Genomic DNA, 22,791 nt, shown 5'->3' with positions numbered 1-22,791 from the left:
GGTTTCTAATCCATAGATGGACAGTTTTGCAGTTCCCCAGGCCTCTTGCCCCAGGTAATCGTGTGTTACAGCTGGAAGGCAAAGTCGCTGGAGTCCTGAGGCAGATTCCTCAGTTCCTCTCCTAGGTCACAGGCCCACAACTTTGCTTTACTGTATTAAGGGTTTGAGTGTCGGCCGGGTGTGGTGGCTCACACCTGTAATCCCAGCATTTTGGGAAGCTGAGGCAGGTGGATCACCTGAGGTCAGGAGTTCGAGACCAGCCTGACTAACATGGAGAAACCCCGTCTCTACTAAAAATACAGAAATTAGCTGGGCGTGGTAGCGGGCGCCTGTAATCCCAGCTACTGGGAGGCTGAGGCAGGAGAATCTCTTGAGTCTGGGAGGCGGAGGTTGCAGTGAGCTGAGATCATGCCATTGTACTCCAGCCTGGGCAACAAGAGTGGAACTCCGTCTCAATAAATAAATAAGTAGAGTTTGAGTGCCTCTCTCCACATAGACTCCTAAGGTGCCAGACATGGAGAGGCCTTGAGCCATTATCTAGACTAGCCCCTAATTCTACAGAGAGGCCCAGAGAGGTGAAGTGGCTTATTCAGAGCACAGCTTCTGGCCAGGCACGTCGGCTCACACCTGTAATCCCAGCACTTTAGGATGCCAAGGCGGGTGGATCACCTGAGGTCAAGAGTTCGAGACTAGTCTGGCCAACATGGTGAACCCCCATCTCTACTAAGAAGTACAACAATTAGCTGGGCGTGGTGGTGCCGGGGAGGCTGAGGCGGGAGAATTGCTTGAACCCGGGAGGCAGAGGCTGCAGTGAGCTGAGATGGCACCATTGCACTTCAGCCTGGGCTACAGAGCGAGACTGCGTCTCAAAAAATAAAAATAAAAAAATAAAGCACACAGCTTCCAAGGGTAGGGAGTGCTATGTTCTGTGCCTACTTTCCTTCATTTTCCTTTAATATTTTATTCCTTACTCCAATGCCCTTTTGAGTTTTGTAATCCTTCCTCCTCCACTCCATCCCTCCTTTCCCCTTGTTGCCCACAGCGTTTATCCTGGCAGGTTCTGGCCTTTAGGAAGACTCTGAGACACTGAGAGACCCTGCCCCCCATTTCTTCTCTGACCCAGGATACAGGTTACCTTCAGCGCCATGGCCTTTTCATCAAGGTTCGCCTTCTGGGAGCAAAAGGAAAGTTGGATTTTAAAATCTTTATGTTTTTCCTGTGTGCTTGGCATGTTGTATCTGCAGGCAGGAGACTGGCTTGTGGGAGAGGGAGCTTTGGAAGCTAGAAATGGACTGGGGCATGTGTGTATAATTGGGGTGGCAGGGAGAATGACGGGAGCTGGTGAACTCCCAGTTCTGGCTGGATGGGCTCCTGCGCTGAGTCATGCTCCTCCCCTAAGCCCCACCTCTGGTAAGGTGAGCTGCCTTTTGTCCTGCTGGTGTCCCTCTGGGTTAACCCCTCCACACCCTTCCCACCACCCTGCTGCCTTGACTCACCCCTGGAACGTGGGCTGCTGTAGAGGGACCGCTGGAACTGGGTCTCCCTGATCCTGGGGGCTGCAGTGGGTAGGAGGACAAGGGGCCAAGGGTGGGGAGTCAGGCCAGTTGGCCACCTGGGTCCAGAGGGTGATTCAGGCCGCAGACTTGGGACTGCCTGTGTGTGTGCCTTTATGCGTGTGCATAGTCCCCAGCTGGGCAGTGACCTACAACAGCCAGAGCCCTTGTGGGGGAGGGAGCAGTGAGTCAGCCTGATGCTAAATCCAGAGCTGAGCTCAGAGCTGGGCCCAGTGTTTCAGACACTTGGGGGGCACCCAGTATTTTCCCCAATACCACACCTTGGGCCAGACATTTGGGGTCCCAAACTTGAGCCACTGGAGGGAGGACAGATTTGGAGCTGGTGAAGAACACAGAGTGGACTTGGAATCTGGGCCACCCTGGCACCCAAGTTAACAGCACTGCGTGCAGTAATGAGTGTGTCTGTGTGGTTTGCGAACACTTGTCCTCCCACTAACCTGTGTGCCCCAGAACTACTGCATGGTGTGATCCCTGGGGCAGCAAGGGGGAGAGTGATGGCTTGGTGGGGGGCAGCAGGCACAGACCTAGACCCTGCCGCTCTTCCTCACTCTGTCCACCAGTCCCTCCCTTCCCTTTCTCTGCTTCGATTCCAGTTCTTAAAGAAGTAGGCTCCACTCTGGTGAATATTTGCCATTTCCCCTCGTCCTTGGCATTGTGAGCTAACTATGAAGATTGAGCCCATTGCAGATAGCTCTGTGGACAAGATGCAGCTTTAAAACTGCAGCGGCCATCATGCCAGCCAGTGCCCCTGGCACTGCTAATTTGAGCTCAAAATTAGCCGTAGACCCTGGTTAAAATTGGAGAGTCCCCACAAGTGGATCATATAAATGATTCTGGATGTTTCTAAGGATTTTTTCCCTTAGGAATCAAGGACTTCTTGCCATGCTCCTACCCACATTGTGCTGGGAAGGAGAGGCATGCTGAGGAGGAGGTAGGGTTGGTAACAGGGCTGTCTTTTTCCTGTAGTCCTAGGTGATGCGGGAAAGAGGAGAAATTAAATCCACTAGGACTGCCTGAGCTTTTGGAGGGAGAGATACTGGTGAGGGGAAAGGAGAAGACTTTTTTAAACTTGAGGCCTGGCCCCTCTGAGTCTGTTGTGAGCCAGTTTCTGAACTGAAAGAACCTTCAGAGCTTCCACATCATCTGCCCTTTTTCCAGATGTGTGATGGTATCTGCTGTTTCCACGACTCCACTCCTCCCCTCTGACTCAGGCCAGCCGGCTCCTGGGCTCCAGCACAAACCCGTGGCCACAGTGTCCAGAGCTTAGGCATCTTTCCTTCCTCCATACCCCGCCCCTAACTTCAGGGTTCCCTCCCTCGGCTGCGTGGTTGGCAGTTTTGTGGGTCTGAGGTTGAGAAAATATCTGGCCTCCTGAATCTCTGCCTCTGCCCCATTCACTGCCTCCAGCAAGAGCTCAGCTGAGCTGGGGGAAATGTGCAGGATCAAGAAGCAAGCCAGAGCCAGCCCGATAGGGGCCAACCTTCACTCTACTCTAAAAGCTGCTGGCCCACAGGTACCCACACTGGGTTACTTTTACCTCCTCAGTCACTAGATCAGGGGCTTTTTGTTCAAACCACTTCTTGCCTGAGCTGGGGATGATTCTTGTAGTTTGGATGAGTTAAATTAGCTGGATCTTCCCATCTGCCACGTAACCAAAGCCATGATGGCACTGTGGGTGGACCTCTTTAGACAGCCCCCAAAGTGGGCAAAGTGGCTGGTTGCTGAGGGCAAGGGTACTTGGCTTTTGCCCCCACAGACTCTTCATTCTTGAAGTCATCACTGAACAGTTCTGATTCTAGGATAGGATAGCTCTTGCCCAGGTCCCCTAGCCCCGGTATTCCTAAAGACTAAGGAGCTCCACCTCTTAGGGAGAGGGAGGCCCCTTGAATGTTCTCTCCCTGTGCTTTTAGTGCTGGGTCTCCCAGCCTTGACCTGCCAGTGACTTCTTCATCTGCTCCCTCAGGTTAAAGAGGAGGACAAAACTCTGCCAAAGCCTGGCTCTCCTGGCAAGGAGGAAGGGGCTGTAAGTGCATCCCTGAGTTCTCCGAGGCGTGCGTGCCTGCGTGCTTGCATGTGTGCATACGTGTGAGCGGGCGTGTGTATGTGCATGCGTGCATGTGTGTGTGCGTGTGTGTGTTTGCCCCTGCACCCGCTAGCCCTGGACTAGCCTGTGAGACAGCTCCATGGAGTAGGTGGGGATTGCAGGGGGCCCCTTCCTGTGGGGCTCAGCTGGAGAGAATTCTAGTAAAGGGGAAGAAAGTATGGTGTGTGTGATGCCAGCTTCATGTGTGTGAAGGAGATGGCCAAGGTGCTTTGGGACCTCCCCTAACCTCCTCCCCAATCCCCTTAAGTTGCCTCCCTTTGGTTCTGGTTTCCTGAACCCTTTGGGCCTGGAGAGGCTTGGGTGGGCAAACTCTTAGGTCAGGGAGCGTTGAATGAGAGCTCAGCTGTTGGGATTCTTCAGCCTGCTCTGGGTGGCACAAGGCAAAGGCATGGAGGGACTTCGCTGCAGTCTCTGCTGTCTCTTCCAAGACCCTGTCAGCTGCTTGGTGCAGGTGACCTGGAGGCAGGCTCCAGCTACTCACTGCCTCCAGCCCCAGTGCACTGGGATAGAGACCCTGAATAAACCTGGACTCTCCTAAGGCAAGAGAGGAGAATCGGTTTCTGAATAGCCAAGTCCAGAGATGTGTAGTTAGGAGAGGGCAGCTGGTAGCACAGGGGGCAGGAGTGCCCAGGGCTCTGGGGCAGAGCTGGATCACAACACAGATTCTTACTTCATTACCCCAGATGGTGCCTGTCCTAGCTCCCCGCACTTCCTTGGTCAATTTGATTAGCCAGGCACTGTGGCTTCACCTGATCTGCAAACAATCCTGGAAAGCCAGCCTGTGATTTGAAAGGATTGTGTGCGTGTGTGAGGGAGAGGCCTCAGAGTTTCCCAGAATTTGTTTTATTTTATTTTTTTGCAAAAACTACATGTAAAGTGCTTGGAAGAGTGCCATGGCCCATAGTAAGTACTGTGTAAGTCTTACCAATTACTATCATCATCATCATCATCATCATTGTCATCATTTTCTTTCTTTTTTTTTTTTTTTTTTTTTGAGATAGGGTCTTACTCTGTCACCCAGGCTGGAATGCAGTGGTGTCATCTCAGCTCACTGCAACCTCTGCCTCCCAGGCTCAAGCCATCCTCCTACCTCAGCCACCTGAGTAGCGTAGCTGGGACTACAGGCACACACCATCAAGCCTGGCTACTTTTTGTATTTTTTGTAGAAACAGTTTTACCATGTTGACCAGGCTGGTGTTGAACTCCTGAGTTCAAGCAGTCTCCCTGCCTTGGCCTCCCAAAGTGCTAGGATTACAGGCGTGAGCCACCACACCTGGCCCATTGTCATCATCTTAATGATGGAAGGGGGACGGGCGGAAAGCCAGAAGAGGGAGGGGAGGAGTGTAGGATCCAGTGGCTAGGGCCACTGGCCAACTCTGCAGTGCCCTGGCATGCCATTGAGCACTCTTGGCCTAAGAGGTTGAGGAAGAGGCACCTTCAAGCCCTTTCTCTATCCCTTCAGCAGAGCCAACCTGTAACCAGGGCCTAGATTAAGGCCCTTGGCTCAGCTCTGCTCAAAAGGTGGAGCAACTTCTCCTTGTGGCATCCAGAGGCAGCAGCTCCCAGGTGTGCCTACTGTGAGCGTCTTCCTGCATCCAAGCAAGCATGGGCAGGTGGGCCTTCATGGAGCCCAGTGCCCATATGTGTTCTAGAACCAAGATCATTGTTTTGGGCAACAAGGACTCAAGCACAGCTCAGCTGGTGACAGAGCTCTGCCTGGCCAACAAGGAGACCCCAGGTTGCCCTTACACCCCCCAGGCAATGGGGCTGGCTTTATGGGAAACTCTGTCCTGCCGTTAGCCAGCCTGGCCTTCTAGTGGCAGTCCCTTGGGACCCAGACAGTTAGCACCAGTGTGTGGGGGAAGGGTGGGTGCACCAGCTAGAGTATACCAGTCCACTCCAGGGAAGAATGGAGCTGAGGCTGCTTGAGTGCTTAACCCTTTGTGGGCTATACACACGCTCTGGGAGCTAGGGGGTCTCCAAACCCTTGAGAGGTTTGCAGGAGGAAAACTGCAAAGAGATTGGCAGAAAGCAGGCTGAAGTGGAAGCTTCCTGGGCCCGTGCTGGGCTCTGCAGCACTTGAGAACATAGGTGAAGGGCAGACAGTGGCCACAGACGAGGGACGCTGTGAGGAGGAGGCCTGGCATGTCTTGGGACCAGGAAGAGCTCCCTGATCATTTTTTCCTTCAGGATGGGTAGGCTCTTGGTCTGACTGCCTGGAAAATAGGTGATGGAAGGACCAAAGACCACAAAGGGCAGGAAGCCCTGGAGTTAGGCCTGGGATTGGTGGTAGGAATGGAGGTGGGACTCGGCTGTTTGACCTCTGCATACTCCATCTCTGCTGCATCTGGGCTGTGAGGCAGTGGGCTCGCCTAGATTGGGACTTGGTTGCTGCCCTAACACAAAGCCAGTAACCCCAGAGCGCCTCATAGGCCTCTGGGCGCTCTGTGCCAGCATCTCACATGTTCATGCTAAGTCTGGGGATAGACAGCAGGTGACAGTAATACCTGATTGTGCTGATTGTGCTTCGTGGGAAAGAAGCCAAACTCTTAGCTGCAATTGTCCTGTCTGGAAGATGGAAAGTGGGCTTCCTGGGGTAGCCTCGTGGAGCCATGTGTTGCTTGGTAGATGAATGGGAGATCTGTTCCAGGGCGGGAGGTCACACCTTCTTATTCCCTCTGCATGGGATGGGCAGGGCTGCAGGGGTGATGCTAATGTCTACCTGTATTTGTATGACTGTAGCTAGAGGGCAGCTCAAAGGAAGGCAGTGGCCCATCTAGGAGTCCTCAGCCTCCCACCAGCCCGATACCCCCAGAGACTTCCCAGAGAACCAAGAGCCCTGCACCCACACTCTCCATGAACGGCCTGGGAGCTGCCACAGCAGAAGGCCTAAGCGAAGAGGCCCAGGGCCTGTCCCGGAAGCGGGTGGCAAATGCAGTGAGGAAGGTGGTGAGTAAGGTGCTGCCTGGCGAGGAGCTTGGGAATGCCAAGGAGCCCCCAGGCAGAGGAGTCAAGTCCCCTGAGCACCCGACTCGAAGCAAGAGGGGAGAAAAAGCAGCTTCTAGTCCCAAGCCGCCACCCCCTCCCCCACCTCCCCCTGCTCCGCCTAAGCCTGAAGTGAAGAAGGAGGCAGCCAAGGATGAGCTCTCCCTGGGCCTGCGGAGCCTGATGTCTCGGGGCAGGGGCAAAGAGCACAAGGCCCGCAGCAAGCAGTCTCCTGGGAAGGGGGAGAAGCCCTCCAGCCAGGAGCCAGGCTCCCCAGACTGGGTGGACTCCCCAGAGAAAGCAGGATCCCCAGCCAAGCCTGAAGCCCCAAAGAAGCAGCACTCCCCAGCCCCACCGGAAGAGCTGGTGGCCCCAGGCTCCGCCGGCCCGAAGTCAGACCTCACTGGAGAGCAGCAGTCCAAGTCACCAGTCCCTGGTGTGAAGCAGGAGGTACAAGAGTGTGTCACTAACTGCTCCTGCCCCTCACCCCACCCTTGCTCAAGGGCCAGGCACCCTCACAGCCGGCTTCCCCAAGCCACCTCAACGAACCCTGCATGACCGAGAGGCTGGGCCCAGGGTCGTGTGCTGACGGCAGGGGCTGCATGGCTTTCCCTAACCCAATGCGGACCCTGCAGTTGCCTGGGCTCTGGCCTGGCGGCTGGGATGGAAACTGCTAACCAGCATGCTGGCCTTGCCATGGGAGTCAGGGCCTGGTCCCCAGCTACATGGCACCAGCTTGAGACCTGAGACCCAAAGCCGAGGATCAGAGTCTCAGCAGATCAGTTCCGGGCGGAAAGACTGTTTTCTTAAGTCAGGGGTCTGGGCTTGCATTCCCAGTCACTCATCCCCTGGGACCTCAGCAAAGTCCCATCTCAGACTTCCTCTGTTGAGTGGGGATAATACAGGTCCAAAATTTCTTCTCTGATACCCTGGGTGTGGCAGTATTTTGGAAATTAGTAATCTTTGTATTTTAGTGCCATACAGTATACATAATGAGCAACAACCCGTAACAAACATTAATATTTCCAAAGCAAAATCTATGAATATTCACACTACAGGAGCATAGAGGATAAACTGCCAGGTTTTGCCACCAAAATAGTTAAGAAAAATGTTTTGTTTGGGGGGCTTTTGGGATTTTGGAATTGCAAATAAGGGTTTTAAGTAACCAGAAGATTAGAAATGATACAGATAATGCTCCAAGCCGGTCCCTGGCATGGTGGGTGCTCCATAAATCGTAGCGTTGATAGTGGTGCTAATAACAGTTGTTACTGATGCCCTCACTGCCGTCACTGCCTTCTTTAGGCCCAGCCAGCGTGACCCTCTGGCAGCAGGACTCTTGAGGAGCCCTGTGCTTGGATGGCAGATGGGTACAGTGGGCCCCTTGGAATATAGGGACAACCCCTTCTTCCCAGAAAGTGTTCTCTGGGTGGGGCAGGAGGCTGAGAAGCAGGAGGGAGGGTCAGTCCAGCCTCTTTCCCTTGTAAAGTGTTGCCTCCTTGTCTGGCCTCTGAGTTGGGGACAGTTCTCTTCAAGCTTCCCTTTTGTGGACCCTGCTGAGGCCTCCCAGGGTGTGGGGGAGGAGCATCAAGTTTTGCTACTACTTCCCTGTGCTCATGCAGGCTCCTTTTGGCTGGAAGGAGAGGGGTCTGGAGGATATGGGGGAACAGCCTGAGAGGCCTTGAGGCCCTCCCTGACTGTTACCTCCTGGGACCTGGGGAGCCTTGTTGCTCCCCATTCTTCCTGGGCATTGCAGCACTTAGAGAAAAGCCAGCCGCCGCTTCCCCCACCCACCTGGCCCACTCTGTGAATCAGGGAAGTGCCTGTCCTGCTCACAGGGAGGAGCTGGCATGGGCATTTTGGACAGGGTATGGGCAGAAATGTTGGTCGCTCTGGAGAACCCATGAGCAGGTGGGGAGTGTCGTGGTCCTGTTCCCAAGCGGCTGCCCTCCCCTCCCTCCTCCCTGTCCTTCCTCGTCTCACAAGGGAGGAGTTGGGAGCTGAGACATGCCCTGACCTGGAGTTTAGCCACCTGTCACCTGGGCCTGGGGCAGGGTCCAGAGGGCAAGTGGGATAATAGGGCCATTTGGTACTCAAGATAGGCAGGTGGGAAGAAATAACCCCAGAACTCCCAGGCACTTGTTCTTTTTTTCCTAATCTGATGGTTTAAAAACTCAGATTGCCACGCGGCTTGCTCCCTGGCCCTGCTCCCCTTCCCTGGTGGGTCCCAGTGGCTTCCTGGGCTGGGAGCTCCGCATGCTGTGGCCTCGCCCTTTCTGGGCTGGGACTAATAGTGGTTTAACCTTTAGGCAGGAGCTGCCAAGGTCCAGCTGACCCCCGTGGAAGAGGCCCACCAGCGGCTGGAGAGGATCTTCACAGCTTCTGTAATGCCACTCTTGTGTGTGGGTCCCAGTCCCTGGCCGCCCTCTTCCTGGGGCTGGTGGCAGGAGGCTGTGTGTGTCTGTAGGCGCGCTGACCGTGAAGGTGGCTCCGTGGTGGCCTGTGGGCCCTCATGTTGGGCTCTCTCTTAAAGAAATGAGAGAAGTGCTCTGGGGAGAGTGGTTGCTCCAGAGAGCCCAAAGTCCTGTGCTTGTGGTAGGGTGCCCCTCCTCGCTCAGGGCCCAGTCCCTTTCTCTGGCCACATTGTCCTGCCTCGAGGACATGTGTTGGTGTCAGGGCCTGGCGGGTGGTAAGGAAGGGTGCTGTCGCTATTTTTGGTGCCCTGGCTCTCCAGACCCAGGTGGGGCCTGATAACTCCTTGCCCATTTCTAACAGGTAACATCCAAGTCCTGGTTGACTCGCCTTCCTCCCCAGAAAGGCTTTTCAGGGCTTTAAGTAACCAGAGAGGTCACAGCTGGCCACAGGGTTTGCCCACAGTGCCTTGGCTCTTGGGCAGCTGTCAAGTGGCCCCCAGGTTGGATCTAGATGGGGTTGGTGTGCCTGGCTGGCAGAGGTGGGAGTGCTATAGGGTGCGTTGGGGTTGAGAAAGAGATTCTAGACTGGAAGCTGCTGGGAGCTGTGTTCTATGAGAGGTGCAGGGCGACAGCTCTGAATGCAGCCCTTGGCCTGGGGAGTGGCACCCTTGGGCTGTGTTAGAAGGCAAGGAACAGCTCTGTGCTGGTGGCCACAGGGGAGCTAGGCTGAGAAATGCTCTGGAGATAAGGCAAGAGGCTGGCAGGGGGCCCAGGCCTTGGGTGTGGTGAGGTGGCCTGGCCTGGTAGACAGACACACAGAAGAGGGAGCCTGATTCAGAATAGACTGGATGGCCAGCCCAGGAGAGACTGTGGCCAGAGGCAGAGTGGCAGACTCCTGTCCAGGCCACCGGGAATGACTTAGAGGAGCATCTCCTCTGAGAGGCCTGATGGTCACTAGTGTCTCTTCACCTTCCTGGCCTCTCCTTGACTGGGTGCAGTTCACCTGCTCAGGCCAGCTCCCAGGTCCTGGCACCAAGTTCCCCCACCTTCACCCCGAGCCTTGGACAACTAGAGAGTGTCGGCCCACTTGACTCAGGAGCACTTGCTAAAGGGGGTGTGCCAGTGGTCTGCTTATCTTCACCCTTCTTCTCTCTCTCTCTCTCCTTTGCTTGCTGTCTGTAGCTGGACTCTGAGGCCGCCTCTCGTGCCCACAGCCAGGTAGGGTGCTCTCCCCCAACTCAGGAGCCCTCCGCTCCCTCCGGTGACCACCCAGCGCCCCCGGCCTGCACCTGGGCTGGCGTCTGTGCTTGGGCCTCCTGCTGGAGTGTAAGGCCTCTTTCCTCTCCAGGCTCCCACCCTGTGTCTGGGAGGACCCCAGCGGGAGGTAGTGCCCGGAGCTTGAGATGGTGCAGCTCTGTGTCAGGCCCCTGGGGAGCATCTAGACCGAGTGTCGCCCTTCAAGTTGGGCCCATGTGGCATGTGGTTCTCAGCCACTGGAGCCCAAGGGGGGCCTGGTTGAGTTCTAGGTGTTTCAACTCTGCTCACTCTGGAGAGAAAGCTGAAAAGGCGGAATCTCTGCCCTCTTCCCAGCTCATGCCTGAACATGAGACATTCTCTGTCTCCACCTCCTGGCCAATGTGAGAAACCCATTTTCAGATGATGAGTCTTAAAGGAGTTAGTTACAGGCTATGATGTCACCTTCTTCATCAGTCCCCAAATACCTGGCCCATAGAAGGTGCCTATTCAACACAAAGGTCTCCCCTGTCTTATGTGATTTGAAAAAAAAAAAAAAAAAAATATATATATATATATATATATATATATATATATATATATACACACACAACATTGTAATGATTTTTTTTTTTTTTTTGAGATGGAGTCTCACTCTGTCGCCCAGGCTGGAGTGCAGTGGCGCAATCTCGGCTCACTGCAAGCTCCACCCACCTCCTGGGTTCACGCCATTCTCCTGCCTCAGTCTCCCGACTAGCTGGGACTACAGGTGCCCGCCACCATGCCCGGCTAATTTTTCGTATTTTTAGTGGAGACAGGGTTTCACCATGTTAGCCAGGATGGTCTCGATCTCCTGACCTCGTGATCTACCCACCTCGGCCTCCCAAAGTGCTGTGATTACAGGCATGAGCCACCGCTCCCGGCTGTGATTTTTATAGTTCTTCAAATATAAAGAACTAGCCTTTTTAATGTCCTCACTTAACACACCAAAATGTTGCCAGCCACGTGGTGATCCTCCTATTCAGAGTTATTTCATGGGTCCGTGAAACCCAGAGATCTGGGAGCCACTGGTGCAGCCCAGCCCTCCTACTCCAATCTGGGGAAGGGCTGTCCAGCACTGGAGGGATCTGTCTAAAGCCAGAAGCCAACCTGAGAGGAGAGCCCACATCTCCTTTACTTTCAACTCCAAGAAATGTGACAACGAACATACTTCGTATGTTTTCTTATCTTTTCCTGATTTCTCACCCAGGGGGTCAGGACCCAGGCAGTGTCCACGCCTGGGCCTCACGTTTCAGGCTGATTGTGCCTCACAGCTGGGGTCCTCCGAGAGTGTAGGGGCTCGGGCTAACCTGAGGGTGGGTCCATGCCACTGGGGTGCCCATCCCCCACCCGGGGCACAGGACGACCTTGCAGCCATTTCGCCCACACACAACAAGAGGAGCCCGATGGGCCCTGGGTCCCTCGTCTGTTTCCCCAGCTCCCCCAGACACCGTTTCTTCCCAGTTCAAGTGTCCTTCTTAGAGAGTGCCAGGTTTGATAGCCCCACACCCTGTCAGTACCTATGAATGCTTATGTCTGAGTTGGTGACCTCCTGAGGCCTCTGGGGGCTCCTAGCCCCTTTACACCACTCCTGTGCCCATCTGTATAATGTGTAAGCCTCTCCTTGTGTTTGACAGAGCAGGGCTGCCCCTATCTCCATATCTCTGGCTGCACTGCCTCATGCCTTTGTGTGGCATTAACATGTCCACTAGGTCTGTGTGACAGGGGTCTTTGCTGATGGTGGCATGGAGAAGGAGCAGGGAGGCTGGTGTGTGCACCTGGGCACTGTCCCCCGGCCCGAGTAGAGCACCCTCTGGAGGGGAGGGCCAGGGCTGAGGCCAGGGCCCCGAGCCCACCTATCATTCTGTACTGCGAAGTCCGGGTGACTCCCCGCTGAGATCTGAGGACATGCCCTCTCCCAGCTTGGCAAAGGAGGCCCTATCGTTTGGATGAAGGGAGAAGCTGGGCATGAAAGATCCTAGTAGCTGTGGCAAGGGTCTAGGGCCTTGGACTCAGGACACTGATCTCCTGGGCTTGACAGGGTGGAGGGGCAGAGGGTGGCTGAGGGAGAACCTGGTGATTTGCTTTCCTGGGGTCTCCTCTCTCCTGGGCACAAGCTCCCTGCGTCCCTGTCTTGCCAGACCCTCACTGATGGTATGATCCCTAGCCTTTGTGTCCTGTCCTCAGGGCTCCTTAGAGCCACCCCTGTCTGCTAGCTTCCCCACCCTCTTTCCTGGACACCTCTGATGTCCCTGTGTTCTGTGTCTGTCACCTAACTCATTCCTTGCCCAGTGGCTTGTCTCAAAGCCCGTGCCCTCACTTGTCTCCCCTCTATGGCTGTCCTTGTCCCTGTCTTCCATAGCAGGGCCTGTTTATTCTTCTCTCTCTCTGACAGGCGAAAACAGAAGAGCAGATTGCAGCGGAGGAGGCCTGGAATGAGACGGAGAAAGTGTGGCTGGTCCATAGGGACGGCTTCTCACTGGGTGAGTCTTGGAGGGTCCGGGGGCACATGTCAGGACTCACTGGTCTCAGGGCTGGGCAGCGAATGTGCCTTCTGCATCTGATGAGGGCTGAGCAGTGAGCAAGGAGAGGCTGGTGATGCAGTGGGGAGGAGGATAGGACCGAGAAGTTCCCAAGTGGAGTAGCAGAGGCTTCCCAGGCCCATCCCAGCTGTCTGTCCCTCCCCTGCAGCCAGTCAACTCAAATCTGAGGAGCTCAACTTGCCTGAGGGGAAGGTGCGTGTGAAGCTGGACCACGATGGGGCCATCCTGGATGTGGACGAGGATGACGTGGAGAAGGTGGGCAGGGGGCTGGGTGGGGGGAGGAGGCTCAGGAGTGCACTGGGCAGGGCAGGCCCGTCCTCTGGCAGCGGAGATGGGCTCTGCTGCTTCAATGCCCACCCACCTGTCCTCCCACACAGGCTAATGCTCCCTCCTGCGACCGTCTGGAGGATCTGGCCTCACTGGTGTACCTCAATGAGTCCAGCGTCCTGCACACCTTGCGCCAGCGCTATGGCGCTAGCCTGCTGCACACGTATGCTGGCCCCAGCCTGTTGGTTCTTGGCCCCCGTGGGGCCCCTGCTGTGTACTCTGAGAAGGTACAGCACCCTCAAGGCTACCCTGCAGACTCCTGGTCCCACCCCCTGCCCTGGCTCTCTGCCCTTCCCCTGTGGCATCCCACTGGGCTCCTGTCCACTCTCACAGTTGACCTTGGGAAGAGGAGTCATTTCAAGAGATGGGGACAGGACCTCCCCACAACCTTTGATGGAGTCCAGGACTTAGTGTCTGCATTTCCATGCATGGCCGTGGCCTTGGAATTGGCACTACAGGAGAGAAAATCCAGAAAGATGTGGACCTTGGGGGTGAGGGGTGTCTTAATGGGATCAGCTAAGAGCCAACCCCTTCTCTCCCTTGCTCTCCTGCCCAAGGTGATGCACATGTTCAAGGGGTGTCGGCGGGAGGACATGGCACCCCACATCTATGCAGTGGCCCAGACCGCATACAGGGCAATGCTGATGAGCCGTCAGGACCAGTCGATCATCCTCCTGGGCAGTAGTGGCAGTGGCAAGACAACCAGCTGCCAGCATCTGGTGCAGTACCTGGCCACCATCGCGGGCATCAGCGGGAACAAGGTGTTTTCTGGTGAGGCAAGGACAACGGAGAAAACTGAAAGTGGGGTGAGGGGAGGGGAGTGAGGAGAGAGCACCCTCTTAAGTGCCAGATCTTTTTCTCCCTGGCCTTTCCATCCCCTCGAAACCCCTCTGTCCATGGGCAGTTCTGGTCTGAATGGCCCCAAGCCTTCATACCTCTGGAGCTCCTAGCTGGGGGATAAGCTGCTCCTGGCTTTCCTGATGTCCCCTTGGGCCTGTATTCTGCAGCGGAGAAGTGGCAGGCTCTGTACACCCTCCTGGAAGCCTTTGGGAACAGCCCCACCATCATGAATGGCAATGCCACCCGCTTCTCCCAGATCCTCTCCCTGGACTTTGACCAAGCTGGCCAGGTGGCCTCAGCCTCCATTCAGGTGAGAGTGCTGCCCAGGACTCGGGGTAGTAGGACACGGGCCACATGATTTCATGACCTAGAAATCAGGCTGTCTCCCATGCCTCATTTTCCTGGGATTCTACCCAACAAAATTGACCCAGGCACGGGCAGGGTTGACCTGCGCTATCCGGAGGCATCACCATTCTGCCCTCAGAGCCTCCTGCCCTGGATGGGGCCCAGTCCAGCTTTCTGCCCAGCTCCCTTCACTCTCCCAGCCCTGGGGTTGTCCTCACTCTACTGCTGGGCCTCAGCCTTATGCCCACTTTCTGAGATTCATGCTCGGAGCTTCTCTCAGGCCGATTTCACCTAGCAGAGGACTGGCTTATCAGTAAAGTAAGGCCCAGCCAAGGCTGATTCCCTCCCATGCTAAACACCTCACCACAAGCTCCCATTTCCGGAAGGCAGGCACCTGGGAGCTGGGCAGAGCAGCAGGACCCCTTTGGGAGCTGGGCCTGTCTTCTTCCACCTCATTCTGGTTTCTGTCCCCCATTTGATCCTAGAGAGATCTGGTATCTGATTGAGCACCTTGGGAATAAGATGCACCTGCTTAATTGAGCCAGATGTGGTAGTGCACGCCTGTGGTCCCAGCTATTTGGGAGGCTGAAATGGGAAGGTCACTTGAGCCTGGGAGGTTAAGGCTGCAGCGAGTTGTGATTGCGCCACTGCACTCCAGCCTGGGCAACAGAGCGAGACCCTATCTTAAAAAAAAAAAAAGAATTAAAAAACAAGATGCAGGTTGGGTGCGGTGGCTCACGCCTGTAATCCCTGCACTTTGGGAGGCTGAGGTGGGTGGATCACCTGAGGTCAGGAGTTCAAGAACAGCCTGGCCAACATGGCAAAACCCCATCTCTACTAAAAATACAAAAATCAGCCGGGCATGGTGGTGCATGCCTGTAATCCCAGCTACTCAGGAGGCCAAGGCAGAATTGCTTGAACCCAGGAGGCGGAGGTTGCAGTGAGCCAAGATCGCTCCACTGCACTCCAGCCTGGGTGACAGAGTAAGACTCCATCTCAAATCTTAAAAAAAAAAAAAAAAAAAAATGCAGCTGCTTGTTCCCCGGGGCCTAGAGGACCATGGGTTTGATTCCTTCTGGTGTGTGGTGGGAAAAGCTTGATCTGGCACTACCCTCCTTACCCACACGTCCATGCTGTGTCACAGACAATGCTTCTGGAGAAGCTGCGTGTGGCTCGGCGCCCAGCCAGTGAAGCCACATTCAACGTCTTCTACTACCTGCTGGCCTGTGGGGATGGCACCCTCAGGTGAGATGGGTCAGAGGGTACGCAAGGGTGCTCTGAACTCCAGCCCACTGACTGGGCTTCTGGACCTTGATTGCATCCAGGATTAAAGCCACTTGATCGCATCCTGCACTGTTTGGTCATTGCATGTCTGCTATGTGCTAGGCTCTGAGCTAGGCCCTAGGGACAGTGAGATGGATGAGACGTAGTCCCTGCCTATGAAGAACTCCCTGGTCCTGGGTACTGGGGCCTGGCTATATGGGAGGGGAACAGCCAGCCCTTCAGTGTTGCCAGGGCCTAGCTAGGATCTCCATTACCCATGAAGCTAGTTCTGGAAAGCAAAGCACACTGAGGTGTCGGTGGTTGGGGACTTGCCTACCATCGCATGACTGGTAGGGGGCTGAACTGGTATTTGAGTCCACACTGGGACCAAAAGCCCATGCCTCTTCCAGTGCCCTCCAGACTAGCCCTTCATGCCCCATGTTGGCTGCCTCTGCCACGCTCTTCCCTTCAGATCTTCAGATTTGCCATGTGTGTTCACTGAAAAGAGATAAATGATGAGGCTGAGCCAGCAGCCCCAGGCCATTGTCCTCTTTAGCCCTTCTTGTAACTGAGGGCATGGTCTCTGCCTTGGCTGGACTCACCCTTCGGGCAGGTTCCCTGCTCCCTTCCAGGGGCCAGGTTGCATCCTCTCACCAGGGCATGTCTGGTGGCGTGTCCTCAGGAGAATGGTGCTTTAACCAAGCATCCAGGCCAGTTAGGAAAGCTGTGGCAGCTGGCCTGCCAGTCGGGGATGATGGGATGATGGGCAGACAAAACTTGGAGTCCGGAAGCTGAGTCTGTCTGTCTCCACCCTGGGAGGAAATGGCCTTGGCATGGGGACCAAGTGCCGTGCTGATGCCTCATTTGTACCCCTAGGACAGAGCTCCACCTCAACCACTTGGCAGAGAACAGTGTGTTTGGGATTGTGCCACTGGCCAAGGTGAGGGGTTTGTGGGGTCTGGGTTGGCAGCCCTGGGCCTTGGTGGGTAGGAGAAGCTTCCATGGGTCCTGTGGGGATGGTGGGAGCCCAGCTCCAGCTGCTGGCTCTACCCGAGCCTTCCCCTGAGGGCCCAGCCTCATGGGGGTGTGCTGGGAGGGACACCCCCATGAGGTCATCTATCTCCACAGCCTGAGGAAAAGCAGAAGGCAGCTCAGCAGTTTAGTAAGCTGCAGGCGGCCATGAAGGTGCTGGGCATCTCCCCCGATGAACAGAAGGCCTGCTGGCTCATTCTGGCTGCCATCTACCACCTGGGGGCTGCGGGAGCCACCAAAGGTAACCTGCAGTGGGTCCCAGTAGGCTGGCCTGTCCCCTGGGTGACCTCATAGGGGCCCTGTCCACTCCCAGTTTATTCTTGCCCAGCACAGACTTAGCCATTCTGCGACACCCCTCTTTTGCTTGTGCCTCTTCTCAGCCCCCCACATCAGAGCAGAAGGCCCGGGAAGCATCTTTGGCAGTGACGGCCCGAGGCCTGGACTTAGCTGGCTGTGCCAGGGGGCACCGTGAGGAAGCATGGAAGGCTGGGGGTTCAGAGGCTGAGGGATGAGAAGGGCACTAAGGCAGGGCAGCCCCGCTGGAATAACTCTCCTTCTTGTTCCCTTCCTGACAGAGGCCCCCGAGGAGCAAGCGGGTAACTGACCTTGGCCCCGCCCTTGGGTGTAGGGGCCGCCATGCCCTGTCTTGGTGCTTGCCCAGGACTTTCTAGGGGCTGGGCTTGTTCTATTGCTGCAGAGAGGACTGGTCTGGGGAGAAGCCCGGAGGTTGAGAGTGGAAGGGGAGCCTGCAGGCTGTGGGGTGTCTTAGAGTCCCAGGAGTAGCTGCTTCTCCTGCCGGTTTTGGATCTGAATCCTGGAACCTCTCAGGATGCCCACCATGGGGTGGGGTAGGGTAGGGTGGGCTTGCTTCCTGGGGCCTCCCGAGACCAGTTTTCCCCAGTCCTCTTCCCTTCTCTCCACTGGTTGGGTAGCTGCGTATCTTCCTCTTGCATGTCAGGATGGTGGCCACTAGGGGACAGCAGGCACCGTGGTAACGAATGGGCTGCAGCTTTGGCACTTGCGCTTGCGGACTTGGCCTGGCTTGGAGGAGCTCTGCTCCATCCTTCAAGATGACTTACGTTGGAGGGTGGCGATTTGTTGGAGGGTGGCGATTCGAGCACCTCTTCACCCCTTTTTTCTCCAGTTTAGGGAAAGGGGATGCTGGTGCTGAACAGCACCTTGGGCTTTGGCTTTGTCCCCTTCTGGGATGTGAAGGGCCCCAGGCTGCTCAGCTGGAGTGAGAAAGTCCTGGCAGGTGGTGGGTGCATGGAGGAATGGGTGCCCAGGCGTGAGGCTCCGTGCAACCCCAAGAAGTGGCATCCCTGCCCAGGAGGAGCCAGGCTCTAGGTTAGAAAAGTTTTCTTGAGAATGTGGAGGACAGACAGGCAGGCAGGCATGTGGCTGTGTGCTGAGGGAAGTTGCTTCACTCTGAGGCAGTGACAAGCCTAGCTTTCCTCTAACCTACCCAGCCCCAACTGCAAGCGGAGAGCTCCGGGTGTCAGCACAGGGACCTTCTCAAACAATGTCTGTTAGCGAGCGCCTCAGAGCTTCCAGTGTTTTCCGGGGGGATGTGTGTGTGTGCGTGCACACACGTATGCAGGAATGTCTTTGTGGGTCTCTTTCTGTGTGTGTCAGTGTGATTACACCCACAAACATACTCCCTGGAGACTGTGTGTGTGTGTGTGCGTTTGTCCCAAGTCTGACTGTGGTTGTGTTTTCTTGCCTGCTCATCCTCACAACACCCCCACCCCACGGTCCCTCCGAGGCGGCGAGCTCCATTGATGACTGTTTGCTAACACACTGTTTTTCTTTGCATGCTGCATGCTGGTCCTTTGCCTTACAGAAGCTGCTGAAGGTAAAACCTTGTTTCTTGTTAGCTTTCCCTAATTGCCGTGATTAGACACATGTTGGCTGAGGCACATACGTCTGTGCGGGCTGTTCCCTTTCCCCTGCGGCTTTTTCACCTCCCCACTGTTGGGCCATCAGTGGGTGTTTGTGGTCTCCACTGGCAGATGCCGGGGGGCAAGAGGGAGGGTTCTAATGCACCCAGGGAATGGGGAGGCATAAGCGATCTCTCAAGATAAGTCCCCCACAGGCACACAGGGTTCTTGTGCCCATCCCAGGTGGGCTGGTTCATCCTCTGACTCCGCCCTTCCCCTAGTTGGGCACCCCCGGAGCTGAGCCATCTGAAAAGGGATTTTTGCAGCTGGTTTGTTGCCCTCCGGTGGCAGCATGTGGAGTTACCTCCTCCTTTAGGACCTGCTTATTCTCTCCATCCCCACGGGACACAGGAAATGCTGGCCACTGCTGGCTGCCCCTGTTCTGCCTGAAGCCCATCAGGTGTCATCAGGGCTGGTTTTTGCCTCTAGAAGCATAGTCATCAGCTGGTCATCAGGTCATCAGCTGGCCTAAGGAAAAAGACCCAGGATGCCAGATCCCTTTTTCCACTCCACAGCTGGGCGCAAGCAGTTTGCCCGCCATGAGTGGGCCCAGAAGGCTGCATACCTACTGGGCTGCAGCCTGGAGGAGCTGTCCTCAGCCATCTTCAAGCACCAGCACAAGGGTGGCACCCTGCAGCGCTCCACCTCCTTCCGCCAGGGCCCCGAGGAGAGTTGCCTGGGAGATGGGACAGGTACCCTTTGTCCCTTGGCTGGTGGTTGTAAGCGTGAGGCCTTATCCGGGGCTTGCTGCCATCCCTGGGGCGGGAGGGGACTGCTGGAGTGAACAGATGCTCTGTCAGTGGCAGAGGCCCCGCCCCAGGCCCCGTGCTGACTGGGCCCTGGGCAGGTCAGGGGCTTACCCAGGTGGGGAGCCATGGGGAGAAGGAGATAGCGCTGCTCCCCCTGCCCCACAGGCCCGAAACTGAGTGCACTGGAGTGCCTTGAGGGCATGGCGGCCGGCCTCTACAGCGAGCTCTTCACCCTTCTCGTCTCCCTGGTGAACAGGTGAGTGCCAGGCAGGACCCAGGGCTTTTCCTGCTTTGGCAGAGGTGGAGTAGATGCCTTTGTGCCTTGTTGGCCGAGGCAGAGCCTGTCTCCTCCAGCAGGGGCTCCCTGTCCCATGGGCACGAGCAAGGCCAGCACGCCCTCCCCACCAGGGTCCTGGGCACCTGGGCAGGGATAGAGGTCTGGCTTGGGCAGGGTGGGGCTTCCTGGTGCCAGGGGCCAACCAGCGGGGCTCTGACCCAGGCTGTCCCTATCCAGGGCTCTCAAGTCCAGCCAGCACTCACTCTGCTCCATGATGATTGTCGACACCCCGGGCTTCCAGAACCCTGAGCAGGGTGGGTCAGCCCGCGGAGCCTCCTTTGAGGAGCTGTGCCACAACTACACCCAGGACCGGCTGCAGAGGCTCTTCCACGAGCGCACCTTCGTGCAGGAGTTGGAAAGATACAAGGAGGTAGCTCTGGGGCCTGGGCCTCACCTAGCCTCAGATTCTGGCCTTGGCACCGCCAGCGAGGGCATCTGTGGATGCAGAAGGCATCACCTTACTCTCCATTTCTGTCCTCCTGCGCTCGCTGGAGCAGGAGTCGTTCCTTGCCCCCTTGTCCCTGGCCTCTGGCTTTGGCTACATTCTTACTTGGTGGAGAGTTTACTCTCCAGGAAGCCTACAGGTGCATTGAGGGCCCCCAGGAGGCCGCCCTTGGCCTCTTTTGAGGCACCTCCCTGGCCTGGTGAGTGCCACTCTGTGGTTCCTGCTCCAAGTGTGTCTGGGCCTGGTCTTCCCGTCTCCCTTCCCTGATCTGTGAGGGTGCCAGGTGATGACTTAGTGCCTTCTGTAAAAGGGTGTGCCGGATGGGATGAGAACTGGAAATCCTGCCTCATCTGGAAGTGAGTTGAGTGAATTGTCAGGATATTTATTTGGGGTGAGAGAAGATTCAGAAGGAAAATGGCAGTTGTCTTCAAGTGTTTCAAGGATGATTGTGTGAAATTGAGAGTGGGCTTGCTCTGTGTTGCCTAATCAACTGACGTGAGTAATGAGAATGTGACTCTGGCTTAGGATAAAAAGAGGTTCTGAGAATTTTAGCTGTGCAAAAAATACAGTGTGTTGCCTTGGGAGCCGTTTCATTTGGGATGATGGAGGGAGCTCCTGCACAGCACAGAAGGAGATTGGCCTTGCTGATCTCAGAGCCACTTCCCAGCCTGCTCACAAGGCTATTCCCCACAACGTGACCCCCGTGCTCAGTACTGCTCGGCCTTCTTTCCCAGGAGAACATCGAGCTGGCGTTTGACGACTTGGAGCCCCCCACGGATGACTCTGTGGCTGCTGTGGACCAGGCCTCCCATCAGTCCCTGGTAGGAGCTCCAGAGAGGGTTTGGGCAAGCCTTTCCTCTCGTTTCCCACCCCTCTCCCTGTGGTGGAGCCCTCCCCATCTGAGCCGCTGCCGGCGGTGCCACTGTGGGCTGAGGGAGGGTCCAGCAGCTATGCCCAGATACCAACTACTCTGTGGCGCTGGGGCTCTGCCCCTCAGCACTCAGGCAGTCTGGCCAGGAAGGTGGCACTTTCTTCTGCCCTGGTGCCCTGGGGAGCCGCAGCCCACGGGGGTCCCAGTCAGGCAGGAAAGCATATCTCCTTTCTCAGCAGCTGAGGCTCAGGCCCCAGCTGGTGACTGGCTGAGCCTCCAGTGTGTCTGCTAGGAGCCCTGGTGACCATTCTCAGGTGGCGAGGGCCCAGACCCCAAGGACAGTCATTCCCTCCCTTTGTCCCCAAGTAGAGGACTGGTGCAACCTAACAGAGCAGGGCCAGGAGCCAGCCTCCCGCTACCAGGGGAAACAGTGCTAAGCTGTCGAATGCCCTCTGGGGGACTGTCATGGATATGAACCCTCGCCCCTCAACTTTGGGGGCAGGCTTTGTCACCCTTTGTGCTAGTGTCCTGGGCACCTTGGCACTTGATGGGGGACTGGCTGGCCTAGCAAACTCTTGGCATTTGGCGATTGTCCGCCATTAGGGAAATTGCATAAGGTACTTTATTGGAGAACCGGCCCTTTTGCGAGGCTGCCGACCTCCCTCCTCTGCTTTGATTCCTGCCTCTCCCTCCCTGTTCTCTGCCATAAGGCCCTGCTTGGCTTGCACAAGTGGTGGGGCTGGGAAAGAGTAAGTATCCCCCCGGGGACAGATGTTTAAAGTGCCCAAGCACTGCATCTCCCCAGGGAAGTGAATTTTCTTTTCCTGACACCTGGGCTCCTGTGGTGGCCTCACTCAGAACCGTTGTGGTTCCCGTGAGAGGGGGGGATGTCAGCATGAGCAGCAGGGGTCAGACAGCGTGTGGGAAGAGCTTGGCCCTCCTTTCTCTTCTGTGGTCTCCCCTGACTAATGGACCTTGGCATGGGGTGGCTGCACCCCTGGGGAAGGGGCCCTCGATGCCAAGCCTGTCTTCCCATCTCACGGCTTCATTGCTCGTTCCTGCTATTCCGTGCCTGCCACTGGAGTTGCCTTGGCCTTTGGCCACATTCTGCTTCCTTCTGGTAATCACGCCAACTCCCTTGGGCATCTGCGGGGAGGAGATGCAGGCAGCTGGGGTCAAAGAGAGGAAAAACGGCCCTTTTCTCACTTCTTTTATCCTCCAGCCCCTAAAGGCCAGGCCAGAATAGGGTGTGGGGAAGGTTCCATCCTTCCTGCCCAAGAAAGATGCGGGAACTCCATAGAAAAGGCACCTTCAGGCCAGATGTGGCCACAGGCCTAGTTTGTTTGGCCTTCATGGGATATTGGAAATTAGAATTGAATATTTCTACCTTCTCTTGAAGAACCAGAGGGTTTATCAATGCTAGGCCAGTGTTCTTCCAGGAGAGCAGTTGGCTGCAGCTCAGTGGTGGTTTTTCCCTTTGGATAGGGATACTTGCTCTCTAGCTTGCCCCAGCCTCTACCTGTTTTGGCTGCCACGTCCGTTAAGTCACCTGTCTTATGCTTTTGGCCCTTGAGTGACCCTGCAGTGATCCCACCAGCAGCCATCTGAGCCCCCTCTGGGTTCTCTCCTTTCAGAGACCAGGATTAACCCCACGGCTGTCACTTACTGACAGCTTCCTTAGGGCCAACCCTTGTGCTCAGGGCCTTCCAGACTTTATCCCACTGCCAGGGAGTGAGAGCAATATGGGGTTCAT

General features: G+C 56.1%; 1 protein-coding gene across 10 annotated transcripts in view; it reads left to right on the top strand.

Moving 5' to 3' along the window:
* The window catches only part of MYO18A (myosin XVIIIA), a 105,948-nt gene that overhangs the window by 45,219 nt on the left and 37,938 nt on the right, over positions 1–22,791 (top strand). For 5 of the 10 annotated variants that reach the window (XM_063656100.1, XM_063656099.1, XM_063656097.1 and 2 more), the window contains 12 exons: positions 12,742–12,829; positions 13,038–13,144; positions 13,267–13,443; positions 13,774–13,987; positions 14,224–14,366; positions 15,546–15,646; positions 16,541–16,604; positions 16,793–16,937; positions 19,152–19,328; positions 19,551–19,641; positions 19,900–20,092; positions 20,902–20,988. In XM_063656100.1, the coding sequence (XP_063512170.1) occupies positions 12,742–12,829; positions 13,038–13,144; positions 13,267–13,443; positions 13,774–13,987; positions 14,224–14,366; positions 15,546–15,646; positions 16,541–16,604; positions 16,793–16,937; positions 19,152–19,328; positions 19,551–19,641; positions 19,900–20,092; positions 20,902–20,988 (1,587 nt within the window). Of the gene's footprint in view, positions 1–3,537; positions 3,598–6,420; positions 7,114–8,969; positions 9,045–10,256; positions 10,293–12,741; positions 12,830–13,037; positions 13,145–13,266; positions 13,444–13,773; positions 13,988–14,223; positions 14,367–15,545; positions 15,647–16,540; positions 16,605–16,792; positions 16,938–18,539; positions 18,552–19,151; positions 19,329–19,550; positions 19,642–19,899; positions 20,093–20,901; positions 20,989–22,791 lie in introns of those variants that run through there. The other 5 variants (XM_063656096.1, XM_063656101.1, XM_063656093.1 and 2 more) reach the window with 4 other exon arrangements.

This window comes from Pongo pygmaeus, chromosome 19, assembly GCF_028885625.2.
Source record: "Pongo pygmaeus isolate AG05252 chromosome 19, NHGRI_mPonPyg2-v2.0_pri, whole genome shotgun sequence".
In the NCBI taxonomy this organism is placed as follows: domain Eukaryota; kingdom Metazoa; phylum Chordata; class Mammalia; order Primates; family Hominidae; genus Pongo; species Pongo pygmaeus.
Note: the sequence above shows the minus strand (reverse complement) of the source record. Positions and strands in the feature narration are given on the sequence as shown.